Source organism: Rattus rattus, chromosome 8 (genome assembly GCF_011064425.1).
Source record: "Rattus rattus isolate New Zealand chromosome 8, Rrattus_CSIRO_v1, whole genome shotgun sequence".
In the NCBI taxonomy this organism is placed as follows: Eukaryota; Metazoa; Chordata; class Mammalia; order Rodentia; family Muridae; genus Rattus; species Rattus rattus.
The window spans coordinates 70,741,741-70,756,464 of NC_046161.1; the positions used below are offsets into that span (position 1 = coordinate 70,741,741).

Here is a 14,724-nt window from a genome sequence, read left to right on the forward strand (position 1 = left end):
TCCATGGTTGATTTTTTTCTATGAAACTTTAATAGTTTGCTGCAGACTCTGAACTGGAAACCCAAAATACATTGAATCAGAAAATATTGTTGATTTCCATTATAGATGATGGCACAGCTTAGATATTTCTTGAACCCACCCAAGAATATATAATCAAGTAGTTAGTAAAATATATTATTCACATCTTGTTAGCAAGCATCAAGACCATATTTTAACAACTATGGCCTGTTTCTTCAGTTTTGTTACAAAATCCTGTGAAATGGAAAGTAAAGCATTTCAGTGGTCTGCAGGTCACATTTTCTCTCTTGACCCCTGCAGAATGGTTTGGGACATGTGACTCTTAGCACTGCTATAGAACAGTAAGCTGCTGACATTAGGAGAGTATTTTGTTTAGCTGACATCTGTGTGGCACAGGCGATTTCTGGTCCTGTTCCAAGTAGAAGAGTTGCCAACTCCCATATTATAAACATGTCTACTCCTAATCTAACTTCAAAAGCACAGACCATATGCTAGAATTGGATGAAAGGTGTAGGGACTATGTCCAAGTAATAATTACAAATGATTATTCAAAATTATACTTGCAGTAAATCGCCAATATGAAAGAAATTCATTCCTGGTTTGGGGAGCCAGAAATTCTGGCAGAAATATTTGATCCAACAAATGATTGAAAACATTACATTGTCAGAATCATGCTTTGAGAGAAACCATTTTATACCTGATATTCATTTCTACATTTACTATTAAATGAATATATAATGTGATTTTAATTTCCCATTGTTGTCTTTTAAATTCAAATATAATAGCTTAAAACAATTATACAGCTGTTCAGTCTGTCTCCTCTCTGAGAGCTCTGTTATTGATCCATGGTTTTCATCTATTTTTTTCTTCCTTCCTTCCTTTCTTCCTTCCTTCCTTTCTTTCTTCTTCCTTTCTTTCTTCCTTCCATTCTTTCTTTTTCTCTCTTTTCTTTTCGTTCTTCCTTTCTTTCTTTTCTTTTTTTCTTTCTTTCCTTCTTTCTTCCTTTCTTTCTTTCCTTCTTTCTTCCTTTCTTTCTTTTCTTTCTTTCTACCTTTCTTTCCTTCCTTTCCTTCCTTTCTTTCTTTCTTTCTTCCTTTCTTTCTTCCTTTCTTTCTTTCTCTCTTTCTTCTTTTTCTCTTTTTCTTGAAACACAGTTTTACCATGTAACCAGGGCTATCCTGGAACTCACTATGTATGCCAGGTTTTCCTTAAACTCACAGAGATCCTCTGCCTCTGCCTCTGCCTCTGCCTCTGCCTCTGCCTCTGCCTCTGCCTCTGCCTCTGCCTCTGCCTCTGCCTCTGCCTCTGCCTCTGCCTCTGCCTCTGCCTCTGCCTCTGCCTCTGCCTCTGCCTCTGCCTCTGCCTCTGCCTCTGCCTCTGCCTCTGCCTCCTCAGTGCTAGGATTATGGCAGGTGCTGCTCTGCCTGGCAGGATATTTTTTTTACAGTATGTTAAGATACATGGCCACAAAAGGCTAAGGAAGAGAATTTTATTTAAGCACGTATTTATTGATTTGAGGAAAATATATAAGCTGAAGGGGACTTCAGAGTAAAGTAGAGTGGTTAGGCTTGTGAAAACAATGTAGCCATCAGAACAAAGGGGCATGAAGGATATGGAGTCTTAACTCACCAGTCCAGGGTACTGGTGGCACCCTGGAATGCTATTTTCCATCTCCATATTTATTACACATTTATCATATCCCAGGACACTGTGATGAGAATCATACCTATATTGTGTATCGTACATGCTTGAAATAAATTTGGGTTATCTAAAGAGGTAGATATGGCTCTTCATTCTAATTTATGATTATAAATTAGGCCTGAATATGGCTGGTGGTTAAGGCAGTAACAATTATATTTAGAATCACAGTCAATTGACCCAGTGAGAGCTGATTCATCTTTGAATGTATTTTGGCCGGCATATAGGCTACTTCATAAAACATTGTTAGAAGTCAGAGAGAACGATAGGAGGAGAGAGGTCAGAAAGAGAGAGGTGATTGAGAACATTACCTCTCATTAGTAAAAGAAAGCTAATATTATGTGTATGCAAGTGTGTGAAAATGCAGACATTATAGGATATTGAAAAGGAGAGACGTCATTTCAAAGAAACACATTTTATTTTATTGTGAAATTACGAAATCTATTCCAGTTACATGCTATAATTTCAACATTTACTATAGTAACACACATTTTCCTGGAATTATTAAGGCTAATTTTCTTATCATCAATAAATGGTTTGGTACTTAGTAGTTTTAAATTTAAATGTTGAGGTTACCTGTGAGCATCATCCAGGAATTTACTAAGCCACAAATTCTTGGGTTTCACTGTAGACTTACTCAGAATGGGCATCACACCCTTGGGGCCAGACATGGAAATGTATGATTACTGTGTTCTCCAAGTAGTTTAGATGTATGCCTAAACTCTATATTCCAGGGCTACAGCCTCGGGTCATTATTAAGTCTTCACTAATGGAGAATTTGGCACATCTGCTAAGCAACCAGAGAGCCAAGAACTAGAGAGACTAAGTGAGATCCATTTTCCAAATACTACTAGTTCCTCTGTGTTATTCCTTCAACTAAATTAGAGAGTAATTTACACATTGTCATGTTTGTCCTACTTTTACACTTCAGTAAATTCTACTTCAGTCTTACTCTAGTGTCTGAAAGTGATCTTAATTAGTCGGCTATACTCAAGGTAATCAATCTACAATCTACGATACAGGGCTCCTACATTTGTTTCTGGAGAAGAATTTTTCTCATATTTCTTTTGATTTCTACAAAAGATCAAATGAGCAAAAATTTGTAAACAAATAAGAGACAGAGACACACACACACACACAGAGAGAGAGAGAGAGAAAGAGAGACAGAGAGAGAGAGAGAGAGAGAGAGAGAGAGAGAGAGAGAGAGAGAGCGAGCGCTACTGGTTAGGCCAAGAAAACTGGATGTTTAGGTGGTTGAGGGGAAAGGAGAATGAAGTAGAGATGGGCAGGAAGAAGTAGAGAGCACCCACTTCTGGTTCAGGTGCTTATTTTCATTCTGTCTTTGACAGGGACAGGGGTGAAGGGTACTACTGTGTCATACACTTTATAATCAGGGGATCACAGGAGGCAGAAGTGCTTTATAGAGTGGTTCCTTCCCAAGGTCTACCTCTGAGTCCAAGATGTGAGTAAGCCCAGCAGGTCATGCAGAGTCACTTGCCAGGTATGAGAGACTCATTCTTCTTTTTTTTCACAAATATGACCTTTATTCTTTCTTTTTAAACATTTATTTATTTACTATGTATACATCATACAGCTTTCTGCCTACATGTATGCACCTGCAGGCCAGAAGAGGGCACCAGACCTGATTATAGATGGTTGTAAGCCACCATGTGGTTGCTGGGAATTGAACTCAGGACCTCTGGAAGAGCAGCCAGTGCTCCCAACCTCTGAGCCATCTCTCCAGCCCCCGAGAGACTCATTCTTTGTTGGAATCTTCAAATGTTGAATTCTGCTTTGGATCATTTCTTGTGGCCTCCCAATAACTTCCAATGCTCTAAGTTCTGTCTTCTTCGTATCTCAATAGGGGTAAATATATTCTCTTTAGAATGCAACAGAAGCACTTTGAGTCCTATTTCTACATCCAAGATCATTTTACCTAATTCTGTTGCAGGTAGTTTTTGCAAATCTGACTCTATTTTGAAATATATTATATCATAAAATAACACTAGATAAGAAGATCTTCTCTGAAACCACAGCACCTTTGAATATGAGCTCCCATCTTGCAAGACAGCCAGAGAGGATTCATGTATTATATGTATTCATGTGGAAAGCATGCAGCTGGAAAATCCACCATTAGCTCTTCTCTCTGTTCTCACATTTTTTATTTCATTTTTTTGCTCTTCCTGCACATTTAGTCAGTGTAATTTCTCATTTCATATATGTGCTTCAATAAAGATTACTTCCACACCTGTCCTGCCTTTCACCCATATGTGTCTACCAAATAATAAACATTTAATGCCAGTGGACAAACAAGTGACTTCTATGCAATGCACAGAACAGTTGCACCAGGAAACCAGCATCATGGCGCATAGCAAAGATGCAATGGCCATTGGCGGCCATTGGCCTAAGGTATGCACACTTGTGAAAGGACCTGGAAGAGGACTGTAGACAATGGCTCTGTGGTAAGAGCACTGGCTGCTCTTGTGGAAGACGTAGGTTAAATTTGCAGCAACCACATGGAAGCTCATAACCATCTCTAACTTCAGTTCAGGGCATCCTTACCCTCTTTTGGCTTTTTCAGGTACGCATATGATGCACAGACATACATACAGGGGAAACACCCATACAAAAGAAGTAAATAAATAGCACTTAAAGACATTTGGAAGATACATTTGGTTTTTTTATTTATTTATTTGCTGTGGGAAGAAAAGGGGATTCTAGGTTCAGAGCAGGCCATGCTGCTATTCTACACTTTGTCAAGAGCTCATTAGAAATTCTGCATGGCTAAAGTCAAGGCAATTCCCACAAGTAATTTCAGGGACATCTCTCTTAAGTATATTATGGATAGTGATCATAAACCAACAAAATAAATGTTCTTTTTATGACACCATGATATAATTGTACTGTAAGTTTATTAGAAGAAGTCTTTAGAGTTGAGAGACACATAATAAATGCAGATGGTACCCCTGAAATTGTTTCAAAGTAACATGAAATGTCAAAGAGGGAAAGACTGTCCAGCATGGCAGTTTCACTGACGGGTTAATAGGGGGAGAATTTGTGAGGGATCTGATTTTTCAATCCATTCTCTCCTTTTATTTTTCCTTAAAGCCTGAAATGAAAATGTCCATTATTTCAGGTTCTTCTTAAACATTAGCCTATAGAGTGGGATAATTCATACATTAATCTCTGACCTGTCATATCCTACAGTATGAATTGTCTATAGTCTATATTAAAGACTAGCCATCTCCAAAGCTCATAGATTTTCAAACATCCCCTTGATGACTCTTGTCATAAAGTAAGTTGAGATGATTTTGGTAGACTTGATCTTAAGGGACAAAGAACAAGGTAGGTCATGAACAATACTAAAGTGACCCATGAAGGACAATACTTGACATTATTTTCCCCCAAACCATATATGTGAACAGAACATTACTTTGATAAAATTGATTCAAGTAAACAAACTATATCATTAAAAGATTTTTTGTAACCTAACAAAATATGAATCTGTAGAGTGTATCTTGTTCCTACCCTCTGTTTTGGGTGTACTAGCCCGCAATTGTTTCCTTTGTGCTGCTCTCTCTATTTTCACATTCCCATTATTCTTTAATTTCATGACTACAGAGAACCTTTGGCTTCTATGGGTTCTTTTGGTGTCCAAATTCATTCCTTGGATTTTGTTGTATAGACTATTTTTTCTAATTTTTAATTCAATGACAATCTTCATTTCTAGATAGTTTTATTTATCAACAATATTTTATCTTTTATCCCACAAGTTAGGCATTCTGGGACAGTGTCAACTGCAGAAACCCCACATTGTTTTATCCAGATTAATGCTAAAGTTGCACTGTGCAATCATCCTCAGCCACCCATATCATTTACTTTCAATTTAGTGGGAGCCTCAAATCCAGGTTAACTGATCCAAATTAAACTGTAAAATAGTGAAAAACCACATTCTGTTAAGATAGAGGCAAACTTCACAGATTTAGGGTGACATTATAAGGATTATTGTAAAATCAAGAGGCATAAAAAGTAAATAGTAAACAGGTATAGTCTCTTCTTTTTGTATCATTCTTATGTGTTGACATTATTTACATTAAAGTGTCCTAATGGCCCTGAATACTAAATTCTATAATGTGAAAGATACTGTTTGATACATGTGTGGCAATTTAATAATATGCATATTAAATTAAATGCTTAATTTACTACTCTGACATAGGAAGACCAAGATGATGTCTAGGTCAGAAAAGAGAGCAATCTGGCAAGCTGTAAAACCTGGCTTGTAGGTGACTCTGCATCTTAAGAGATGAACTCGTGCTAGAAGGTACCTCACAAGAATTTGGATGAGTCAATGTGGAGCCGAAACTGTGTCTGTAACTAATGCATACTATAACAGAGCCTGGTTGTCACACCTTAAAACAAAACAAAACTTTGTGTTAACTAAACAGAGGTACGGCATTTTTGAGGCTGGTGATCTGTCAGATTCCTAAACATTCTTCTCAACTCATGACAAGAGGTAGATGTAATTTAAGGATTGCTTATCAGGTTCGCAGCCTCTACACAGGACAGGGAAAGAGCAGCACGCGCCGTGGTACACTGCCTATGGTCTGCTATCTATTTTCGACAGTTTCTGGCATTTACCTTTCTGTGACTTATCTTTCGTGGAAAAAGAAAAAACAAAACAAAACAACCAAGCAAACAAAACAAAAGACCCCCAACGTTTTAAAGGCAAACCAACAGAAGAAAAAAAGTCCAAGAGGAGGCAAAAGGATGAGAAACCCACTTGTTCACACACTCAGGAGTCTCATAAAAATACTAAACTGAAAGCTATAAAATAAACAGAGGACCTGCGGCAGACCCTCGTGTGCCTTGCGCTTGCTGCCCTAGCCTCTGCGCGTTCATAGGAGCTTTGCTCAGTTGACTTAGAGGGCCTTGTTCTGCTGGTATCCATCCCCTCTGGCTCCCACACTCTTTATGCCTTTTCTTCCACATGGTTCCCTGGGCTCTGAAGGTCAGGATTTGATGGAGGCATTCCATTTAGAACTGTTCTAAGGTCTCCGTTCTCTGTCTGTCTCCCTCTCTCTCCCTCCCTCCCTTTTTCCATCTCCCCTCCCTTTGTCTTCCTCCCTCCTTCCCTTCTTCTTCCTCCCCCCTCTCTGTCTCTGTTTCTCTCTCCCTCACCGCTCTATGTGTGTCTGTGTGTTTAATATCTGGATGGGGGTCTTTGTACTTGTTCTCATCTGCAGCAGGAGGGAGCTTCTCTGATAGTGGCTGAATAAGGTACTAATTTGAGTATAGCAGAATAAATAAATGATAACCAAGATATGATCTATAGACCCAAAGAGGTAAGGTATACAGGAAGGGACTGGGAGTGGGGATGGGGGAAATCGTGGATCTCCCTGAGAGGAGAAAATAAAATAGGTTTTATGAGTGGACTTGAGGTAAAGGGGATGGAAAAGGGAAAATCATGTCAGGAGGGGAAGGGAAAGGAAAGATGTGGTTGAAAGAGGAAATGCAAGGAAAGACAACTAAGACAGCTAGAATTGAGGCTCAGTGGGGGAGGGGGTATGGAAAACTATTACAGTGGAAACTTCCTAAAAGACATTAAGACAATCCTAGTGAAGTCTCCAAATAATGAGAGAGATGGAGCCCCATCTTCCGTCACCAAAGGAAGTTTCCAGTACTGGTACTGGGTTGCATCCAATTGAGCTATTTGCGAAAGGAGTCTCTTGGAAATCCCCAAACAACCCAATCTATTGCCAAGACAATAGGTTGCTTTCCAAAAGCTGACAGCAAGGCCTAGCTTATTGCTGACCGAAACGCCCAGACACCTCACTGAACAACTGAATGTGGGGAGAACGAGCCAGTGCCACCATAGATCCTTCACCCTCAGGTTCCGGTGTTTGTTATGGTAAGGTACTCTGTAGGCCACCAACAGGGAAAGGGAGACACCACAAAACTTGTGCTCTACGGCTGCCTCCAGACGTAGATTTGGTTAGACTCTGCAAAGCAATCCAGCCTATTCGAAATGACCTTGAGGTTGTGTCCCAAGTTAAAGCCAATATGTCTGTGCTGCTAAGTAAGTGGGGTTTCTTCAGCCTTGGCATTTATTAGGAATGTCTCTTTTTCATTAGGAACTTCAAATAGCATTTACCTTTGACAGCCCCCAACTTCTAACTTAATCCATATACTTCAACTACCTTGTAATCTGATATGTCAGTTTTTATGAATTTTAAATAATTTTCAGATTAGGTTTTTTGATGCTGTAACACAACTATATCTGTAGAATATTCTATCCAAAGCCCAAATGTTAACAGCTTATGTAAAAGTAAGCTACAAAAATTTCTTTTAAGAAATTTTCTAAATCTACAGAGAAACAATCACTTAAAGTAACTCTTACAGTAGAAATGAAAACAAAGAAGATGAATCGTGTAGCTTGTAGCCATGGAGATATACTTTCACAATGCATTTGGGGTATTTCATTACTATGAGAGTATCTTAGTGCACTTAGACTCCTGGGCTAGTCTATAGCGACCAGGCTACAAATATTTAAAGCATCTTCAGTACTGAGGGCTGTAAGTGCACATGGCTGCTTTAGTGTATAGAAACAGTTATACCTGTAGAAAATGTGTGCTGTAAATACTAGACAATAGGACACTTGGCTGTATGTTCAATGGCACATGTATAGACAACCCAGTGTTGACCAAATCAATGTATAAAGTGAACAATTCTTCAACTGAGGATCCAAGACAGATACAGATAGGATAGCGTCTTTAACAAAGGCATTTTAGAAATTTTAAAGTTCTACTGTCATTTTCCATGTGTATATGTGAGTTCATGTGTGTAGACATGTGTGTGCACATTGGAGGATGTATGCAGGTGCACATGGAGGCCAGAAGTTGACACTGTGTGTCCCTCGATCACTCTCTGCTTTACTTCCTGAAGCAGACCCTTCAGTTCAGTCTAGAGATCCTGATCACGCATAGCTACTCAGCTTGACTGTGGAGCCCTCCCTGATCCTTTTCCTCCTGTATTAGGCTTACACATATGCCACTGCACCCTTGTGGCTTTTATGTGGGTATTGGGTATCTAGACTCTGGGCCTCACATTGTGTAGCAAGTGCTTTACCCACTGATCCATCTCCTTGGACCCTAAGAAATATTTTTAATAAATTATCATTTAAATCTCTGGTTATAATCACTAACGGGGTACTTGAGTGAGAAAATCTAAGGTATAGTGCTAAAAAAAACCCTCAACAATATAGTGTTTGTACAAAATTATTTAATATTTATCTATTAACCAAAAAGTTAATTTGGAAGAATAGTTCTCTGTAATATTGAATATACATAAAAAGTTGACAAGTTGATTTGCGGATAAATTTTACCACTTTTGTTTTAACTACATAAGAACCCAACTGAAATTGTAATTTTTAAACATAATCCCACATTAATCATGAGCTTAGCTATTATAAAGCAATGATTCCACTTTAAACCCCTTAGCAAAAGGCACATTAAGAGACAACAGATATTCACAAGGCAAAAATACCATTGGAATAATAGTGGCACAAAGATAGTTCTTAAGTAAAGGGAAACTGAGTGCTCCAACCTTCAGGCCCTGTCAGTCTCCACTGACAGAAAGTATCCACACTTCAACTCACCAGGGCCAGGTCTGGCTAAGCCATGACTAGAAGGAGATAAATATATCAGGGTAACCATCTTTTGTGCTATTCCAATGTCACCTGTCAAGAACCACTTAGAAATCACACTATTTCCTTGGGTTTCTGCTTAGAAATGACAGCCCCTGAGAGGGAAAGGCATATTGCCAAAGTTTAATATCAAAATGCATCTATGTAACATCTTTCCACCAATATCGACATGGGAAGTAAAAGAGAGGAGAAAAAAAAAATCGTTTGGAATTATATCCCCCAAACCTGGGCAGTATCTAGTTAAAACTGTGACAATGGTTATTATGTTGGTTATTATGAAGTATTCTATTTTCTCAGTCTTAACCAAGGAGAGTTTCCCACTGAAGACCGTTTTGGGAAACTATGTACACATTCAGACATGGGGTGCTTCCAGAGGAAGACATTAGTAAGAACAAAATCAAAGAAAAGAGACTGTGCCTAAATTTCTCGTGAAAAAGCCTAAATTTCCCAATAGGCTGATGGAATGAAGCACCCTCCACTCCCCGCTACTCAAAGAGCCCAGTGACAATTTAAAAGAATGTTTCTCCAAGTTAACCATATTTCCAGAAATTATGGGAGTTGTATTGGCTGGCACTAAACTTTTGCATATGAACCTCTGGTCTGACTATGAGAAAGCGTACATTCTAAAAGCTTGTTTTAAAGTCAACGTTGGCTCCATTCTCGTGATGAATATTTTATACTATTATTAATGTGGACAGGTTCATCACACTTCTATTTCCAATAGGCTCAGACCAGAATCACAGAGCTTGGCATTTTCCTCAATTACTAGGTTATGAAGCTACTTTTGGAATGATGTAAGAATGAACATCTGTTCTACACTCTTATTCATGAGATATTCCTTCTATGTAGGTACTGCCGTATTTCTGCAGGTTATAAGGCGAGGAGGGGCAAGAGAGCAAGGGGATTTATCACTTCACAAGGAGGTTCACAAAGCAAAGCAGACGAGGAGTCAGCCAGGCATGGATGCTGTTCTGTAACCCGGGCTTGAGCTGGAACTCAGCCTACAGCACTGAGTGCTACGCAGGTCTTGAAAAGTACACAACTTCCGTGAGGTGCAGTGTTACTTACGCAGATGTCCTCCCTAAGGTCATTGTAAGTGTTTAACATTGGGCTCCTTTCCCCAGCTGCTTTCCCTCCAGGGTCTTTTCTTCTTCAAAGCCCAAATGCTGTGACTCCTCCTGCTTACCTCTCTTTTCCTCTCTCACTGTCACAGGTCAGGTCAAAATGGCTACAAAGCAATTAAAACTGGCCCTGCCAAAGTACATCAGAACTCAATCTCCCCTTACTGTTCTAACTTTACCTACCTCAATCACTTGGTCCCATGGGCCCTTGTTATCTGGTGACATTCAATTAAACTTTTCCTGGTTGATTCCTAGTTAGGAAGTAGATGGTTTCTTCATTTCTAATAGAGCAGGCATTGGGCCAATCGGGACAGAATGCTAATGTCATACAGAACGTCATAGTGTTAGATCTATTGCTTATTAGATATGTGACTTGGAACATTATCCACCAGTCTCCTATCTCAACTGAAATCTCAATAATTCATACATAACAGTGTCAGTGTTATCACAGACACACGAGAGAATGTAAGTTTGTAGGGCATGACCTGGTTATAGTTAAGTATTCAGGAAATGTTAGGTGTTCCACTCCACAGCCTCGCCTATCAGGATTCTCCTAGTGTAAATGATTTCAACAACACAGACAATGACACTTCAGAGTATCAACTGAATACTGCTTTTTAAAAATTAACAATGCAGTGTTCTGCAGAGCAATCACACATTTTTAAAGCACCCCATGCCTCTCACACTGTCTTTGGCTTCCTGGATTCTACATGCTGTGCTTAATACAAGTTCGTGTGAAAGCTTCGGCCGCGAACAGGAAACATTTTTGTTCCTTTATGAATGGCCAAGGGTGTCTTACAACCTGAACAGAGCCATCAGACCAAAGTGTGGAAATGCTTCCACCCAGGCTGGCCGTGTGACAATGACAGACTAGGCCAAGTTCTCACTGCCACTATCCATCCCTCACGAAACAGTGTCAACACACCACATCCAACCCGAACTTTAAAAACGTAAACAATTTCCAAACAGCACATCTCCACTTTGGCGTGTCAATCTAACACACGCGTGGGCAGAATTTTGTGGCTTTAGGGGGTTTATGTATGGAAGGGGGCGAGGGGAACTCCCACAGGCTGGTCACTTGCTGTAAATTTTAATTAAGAAATGACTGAGAAAAAGATGGCCAGGGCAAAGCAGTACACTGCATGGTTTCTACAGGTTAGAAAATGAAGCCTGTGTGTGTCTGCAGTATACAAGGCTGATGCCTAAGGCTCATGTACGTAAGTGCGCGCTGGCCTACAGAATTTAAACGACACTCTTTGTACAGTGCTGCGTAGGAAAGATGATAAGACAACAGACATATTAAGTTATACTGTAGAATATATCAACAAAAAAGGCTTTTTGTTCTGTTTTCTTATGTCTCTGAAAATATGAAAAAAATTATAAAGGTATATAAAAAGCACCAGTGTTAATTAATATGAACTGGTTTTTAATGAAGAGTTTGGGGTGAATAATAAAATCCAAATGGAGTCTCTCCACTGAGGTTTCTTCTAATCAAACACAAGATTTTTAATAGATAGGAAATAATGAATCCCATCTATTGCTGTTTAAAAAAATTTTTTTAATATGTTGACTGGGGTAGCCCTTTGTGGGGTAACCAAGTGCAACTGATTTGAGCACAAAACAATAACTTTTCTGTACACTGTTATGTATTTCTCCAGTTCTCATACAGAACACTCTTGGCATGGTCTAAAAAAGTGTGCAAAGTGTTCTTTGGGCAAATATGTACAGCCACATTCTTTGTATATTTCAATTACAATTTGAAATGGAAGTATTTCACTTGTTTTTGTGTATGAAGTTTCCAAACTTTTGCATAAATCCCCGGAATTTGTTCTCATTTGGGGAGTAGGATTGATAAGCACCAGTCTTATAATTCAGCATCGGGCTGGACCTGCCATAACTGCCCATGGTTGTGGATTTGACTTCTGGGCGGTTGACATGTGTAACGCTGCCCGCTGGCTGAATCGAGCTCTCAATTTTACAAAACGGCTCGAATCGACTGTAAACTCGCTGGTTGGTTGAATGGGATCTCAGAAGCTCACTGGGTTTTAGCACCGGAGAAGAGGTTGGCCGTCTGGCAGGGGTCATGACTGCGCTGATCTCCTTGGAATCACGGTATTGGATCTGTTCGGTATTAAATCTTGGGGCAGACGCGTCTCCAGCTCTCTCTGAAAGTCTCCTCTCAGCGGGCCTTGGAGAGGGGGCTATTCTAGTTTCCTCTACTTGGGAACTTATTCCCGGAGATGTGCTAACTGCTATGTCCTCCTTGCTCTTGTGGATGCTGCCTTGAGAATTCGACAAAGAGGAACGCTTTCTTTTAGGAGATGCGTCACCTTTGGGCTCAGATTTTTTGGGCTTTTGATTCTCTTCACCCTCAGAAACCAAAGTGTCGGAGCTACTACACATTCTGTAAAACGCCGGCGCCTTGTTTTTAGCTAGGTTCTCTCTCTTCTCTGGGGTGAGACTAAGTAAGGACCTTAATTTCTGGGACCCCTTTTTCAGGAAACTCGGGGAGGCTTTGCCTTCCTTTTTAGAATTGAGTTCTTTGTTGGGTTCTTCCTTATTCACGTCCAGCAAAGCAGCGATGGAAATAGACTTGGCAGAGGCACTTGGAGGGTCTCTCTTCGTAACCTCGTCCTCGTCTTCATCCGTGCTGTGGGTCACATTGTGCATGCTCTTAGAACTCTTCAGCACATCCTCCTTGGGTTTTTCTGGTTGCCGAATGCGATTTCTGGTAAGGGTGCTATAAACATAATTCTTGCTATTTCCGTGATCCAAGTTGACTTTTGAGTGGTCGAAGGACGGGAAACTCCGCCTTTTGAGCAGATTGTCACTTGGCTGATTTTTTGCGTTCTCCATTGGCTTATTGACACACAGTTTTGTATAAATACAGTTGTTTAGTTCCGCTCGGCCGTTGGTTCTTTGGTTTAAGACTTCCGGTTGCTTTTCGGGAACCCGCAAGTTGTGCGTTTTTGGTTCCTCTGACTGTGTTGGGAGCTTGGGGATTGATTCCGGCAAGGGTTGTTCTGTCAGGGGTAGAGGAGCATTTGTGGAGCTATCTGGGAGTTCCTTGGGTGTATCACTTCCTTGAGAACCGATGATGGTGGAATTTGAGGAGCCAGTTGTACAGCTATTGACTTCTTTTTGTTCCGGTAAAGTTGGTTTAAACACAAACGAGGAGCGCAGCCTTGAATGAGTATAGACAGCATTGGCTTTCACGGTCTCAGGGTTGTCGTAGCCTTCAAATCTGTCACCCAGGGTGGAGCCATTTGAATCAGGTGGGGCTTCTGAATTATCGTTTAAGTACGATTCAATTCTCCAGCTCCGCAGGAAAGACTTTGTGGTATTCTCCAGAGTTGGCATCCGTTGTTGTATAAAGCGGATATGATTATCTGTCCCGTTAAATGACCTGCGTACATTTGAATTCCTCTCTGCAAGATTTGTTGTTTTTCTCTGGGCGAGCCTATCAGCAAAACTCTGAGCAGGTATGTTTTGCTGGCTTCCCTGTCCTCCCCGTAAGGAGGATGCCACACTGAGACTATCTGAAGGCCTTCTCCAGCGTCCAGGGGCATTATTGGTCCGATTCATAGCTCTGTTGAGCAGCAGGTACGGGGTTGTTTCCGATTGTTCCCCCGCATAACTATGCCTCTTCCAGTTTTCATTGATCTGACTGGGTTGGAAGTGACGGATTGCACTCGGACCATTGAAGTTCGGAACAAAATGAGGCTTGTAGCCATGGTTTCTCATGCCGTGTTTGTCCTGTTCATTTAGGGGATATATCCCTCTGCCTTTGAAGTAACTAGAATCTAGTTTATGAATTTGGTCTTGTCTGCCAAAAAGGTTTCTCTGGCTGGAAACAGAAGCTAATGAAGAAATGGATCGCTGGTAAATGCCATTCTCCCATAAGGCTTTGCCTGGCTTCACCCTCGTTGATTCTTCTTGAGCAAAACAACTTGGGACACTGGACCTAGCATAGAGTGTTCGAAATTCTTCATCAAATAACTCTACAAGGTGTCCTGTGATTATCTGAACCATGCTGAGATGAGCTTTTTCAAATGACCACATGTAACTGAAAACAAAACAAACAGGAGAAATTTAATTTTGGTCAGAGATTAATGACATTATAGACTTCAACTGAAAATGTCATTTAAAAATGACTGGAAAATAAGCATGCTTGTTTTTCTTGGT

General features: G+C 40.2%; 1 protein-coding gene across 1 annotated transcript in view; it reads right to left on the minus strand.

Moving 5' to 3' along the window:
• Positions 1 to 11,826: 11,826 nt before the first annotated feature.
• Fam83b (family with sequence similarity 83 member B) overlaps positions 11,827 to 14,724 on the minus strand; it is a 51,691-nt gene continuing 48,793 nt past the window's right edge. Inside the window, exon 4 of the mRNA XM_032910485.1 lies at positions 11,827 to 14,605. Coding sequence (XP_032766376.1) covers positions 12,313 to 14,605 — 2,293 coding nt within the window. The 3' untranslated portion in view covers positions 11,827 to 12,312. The remainder of the gene's footprint in view (positions 14,606 to 14,724) is intronic.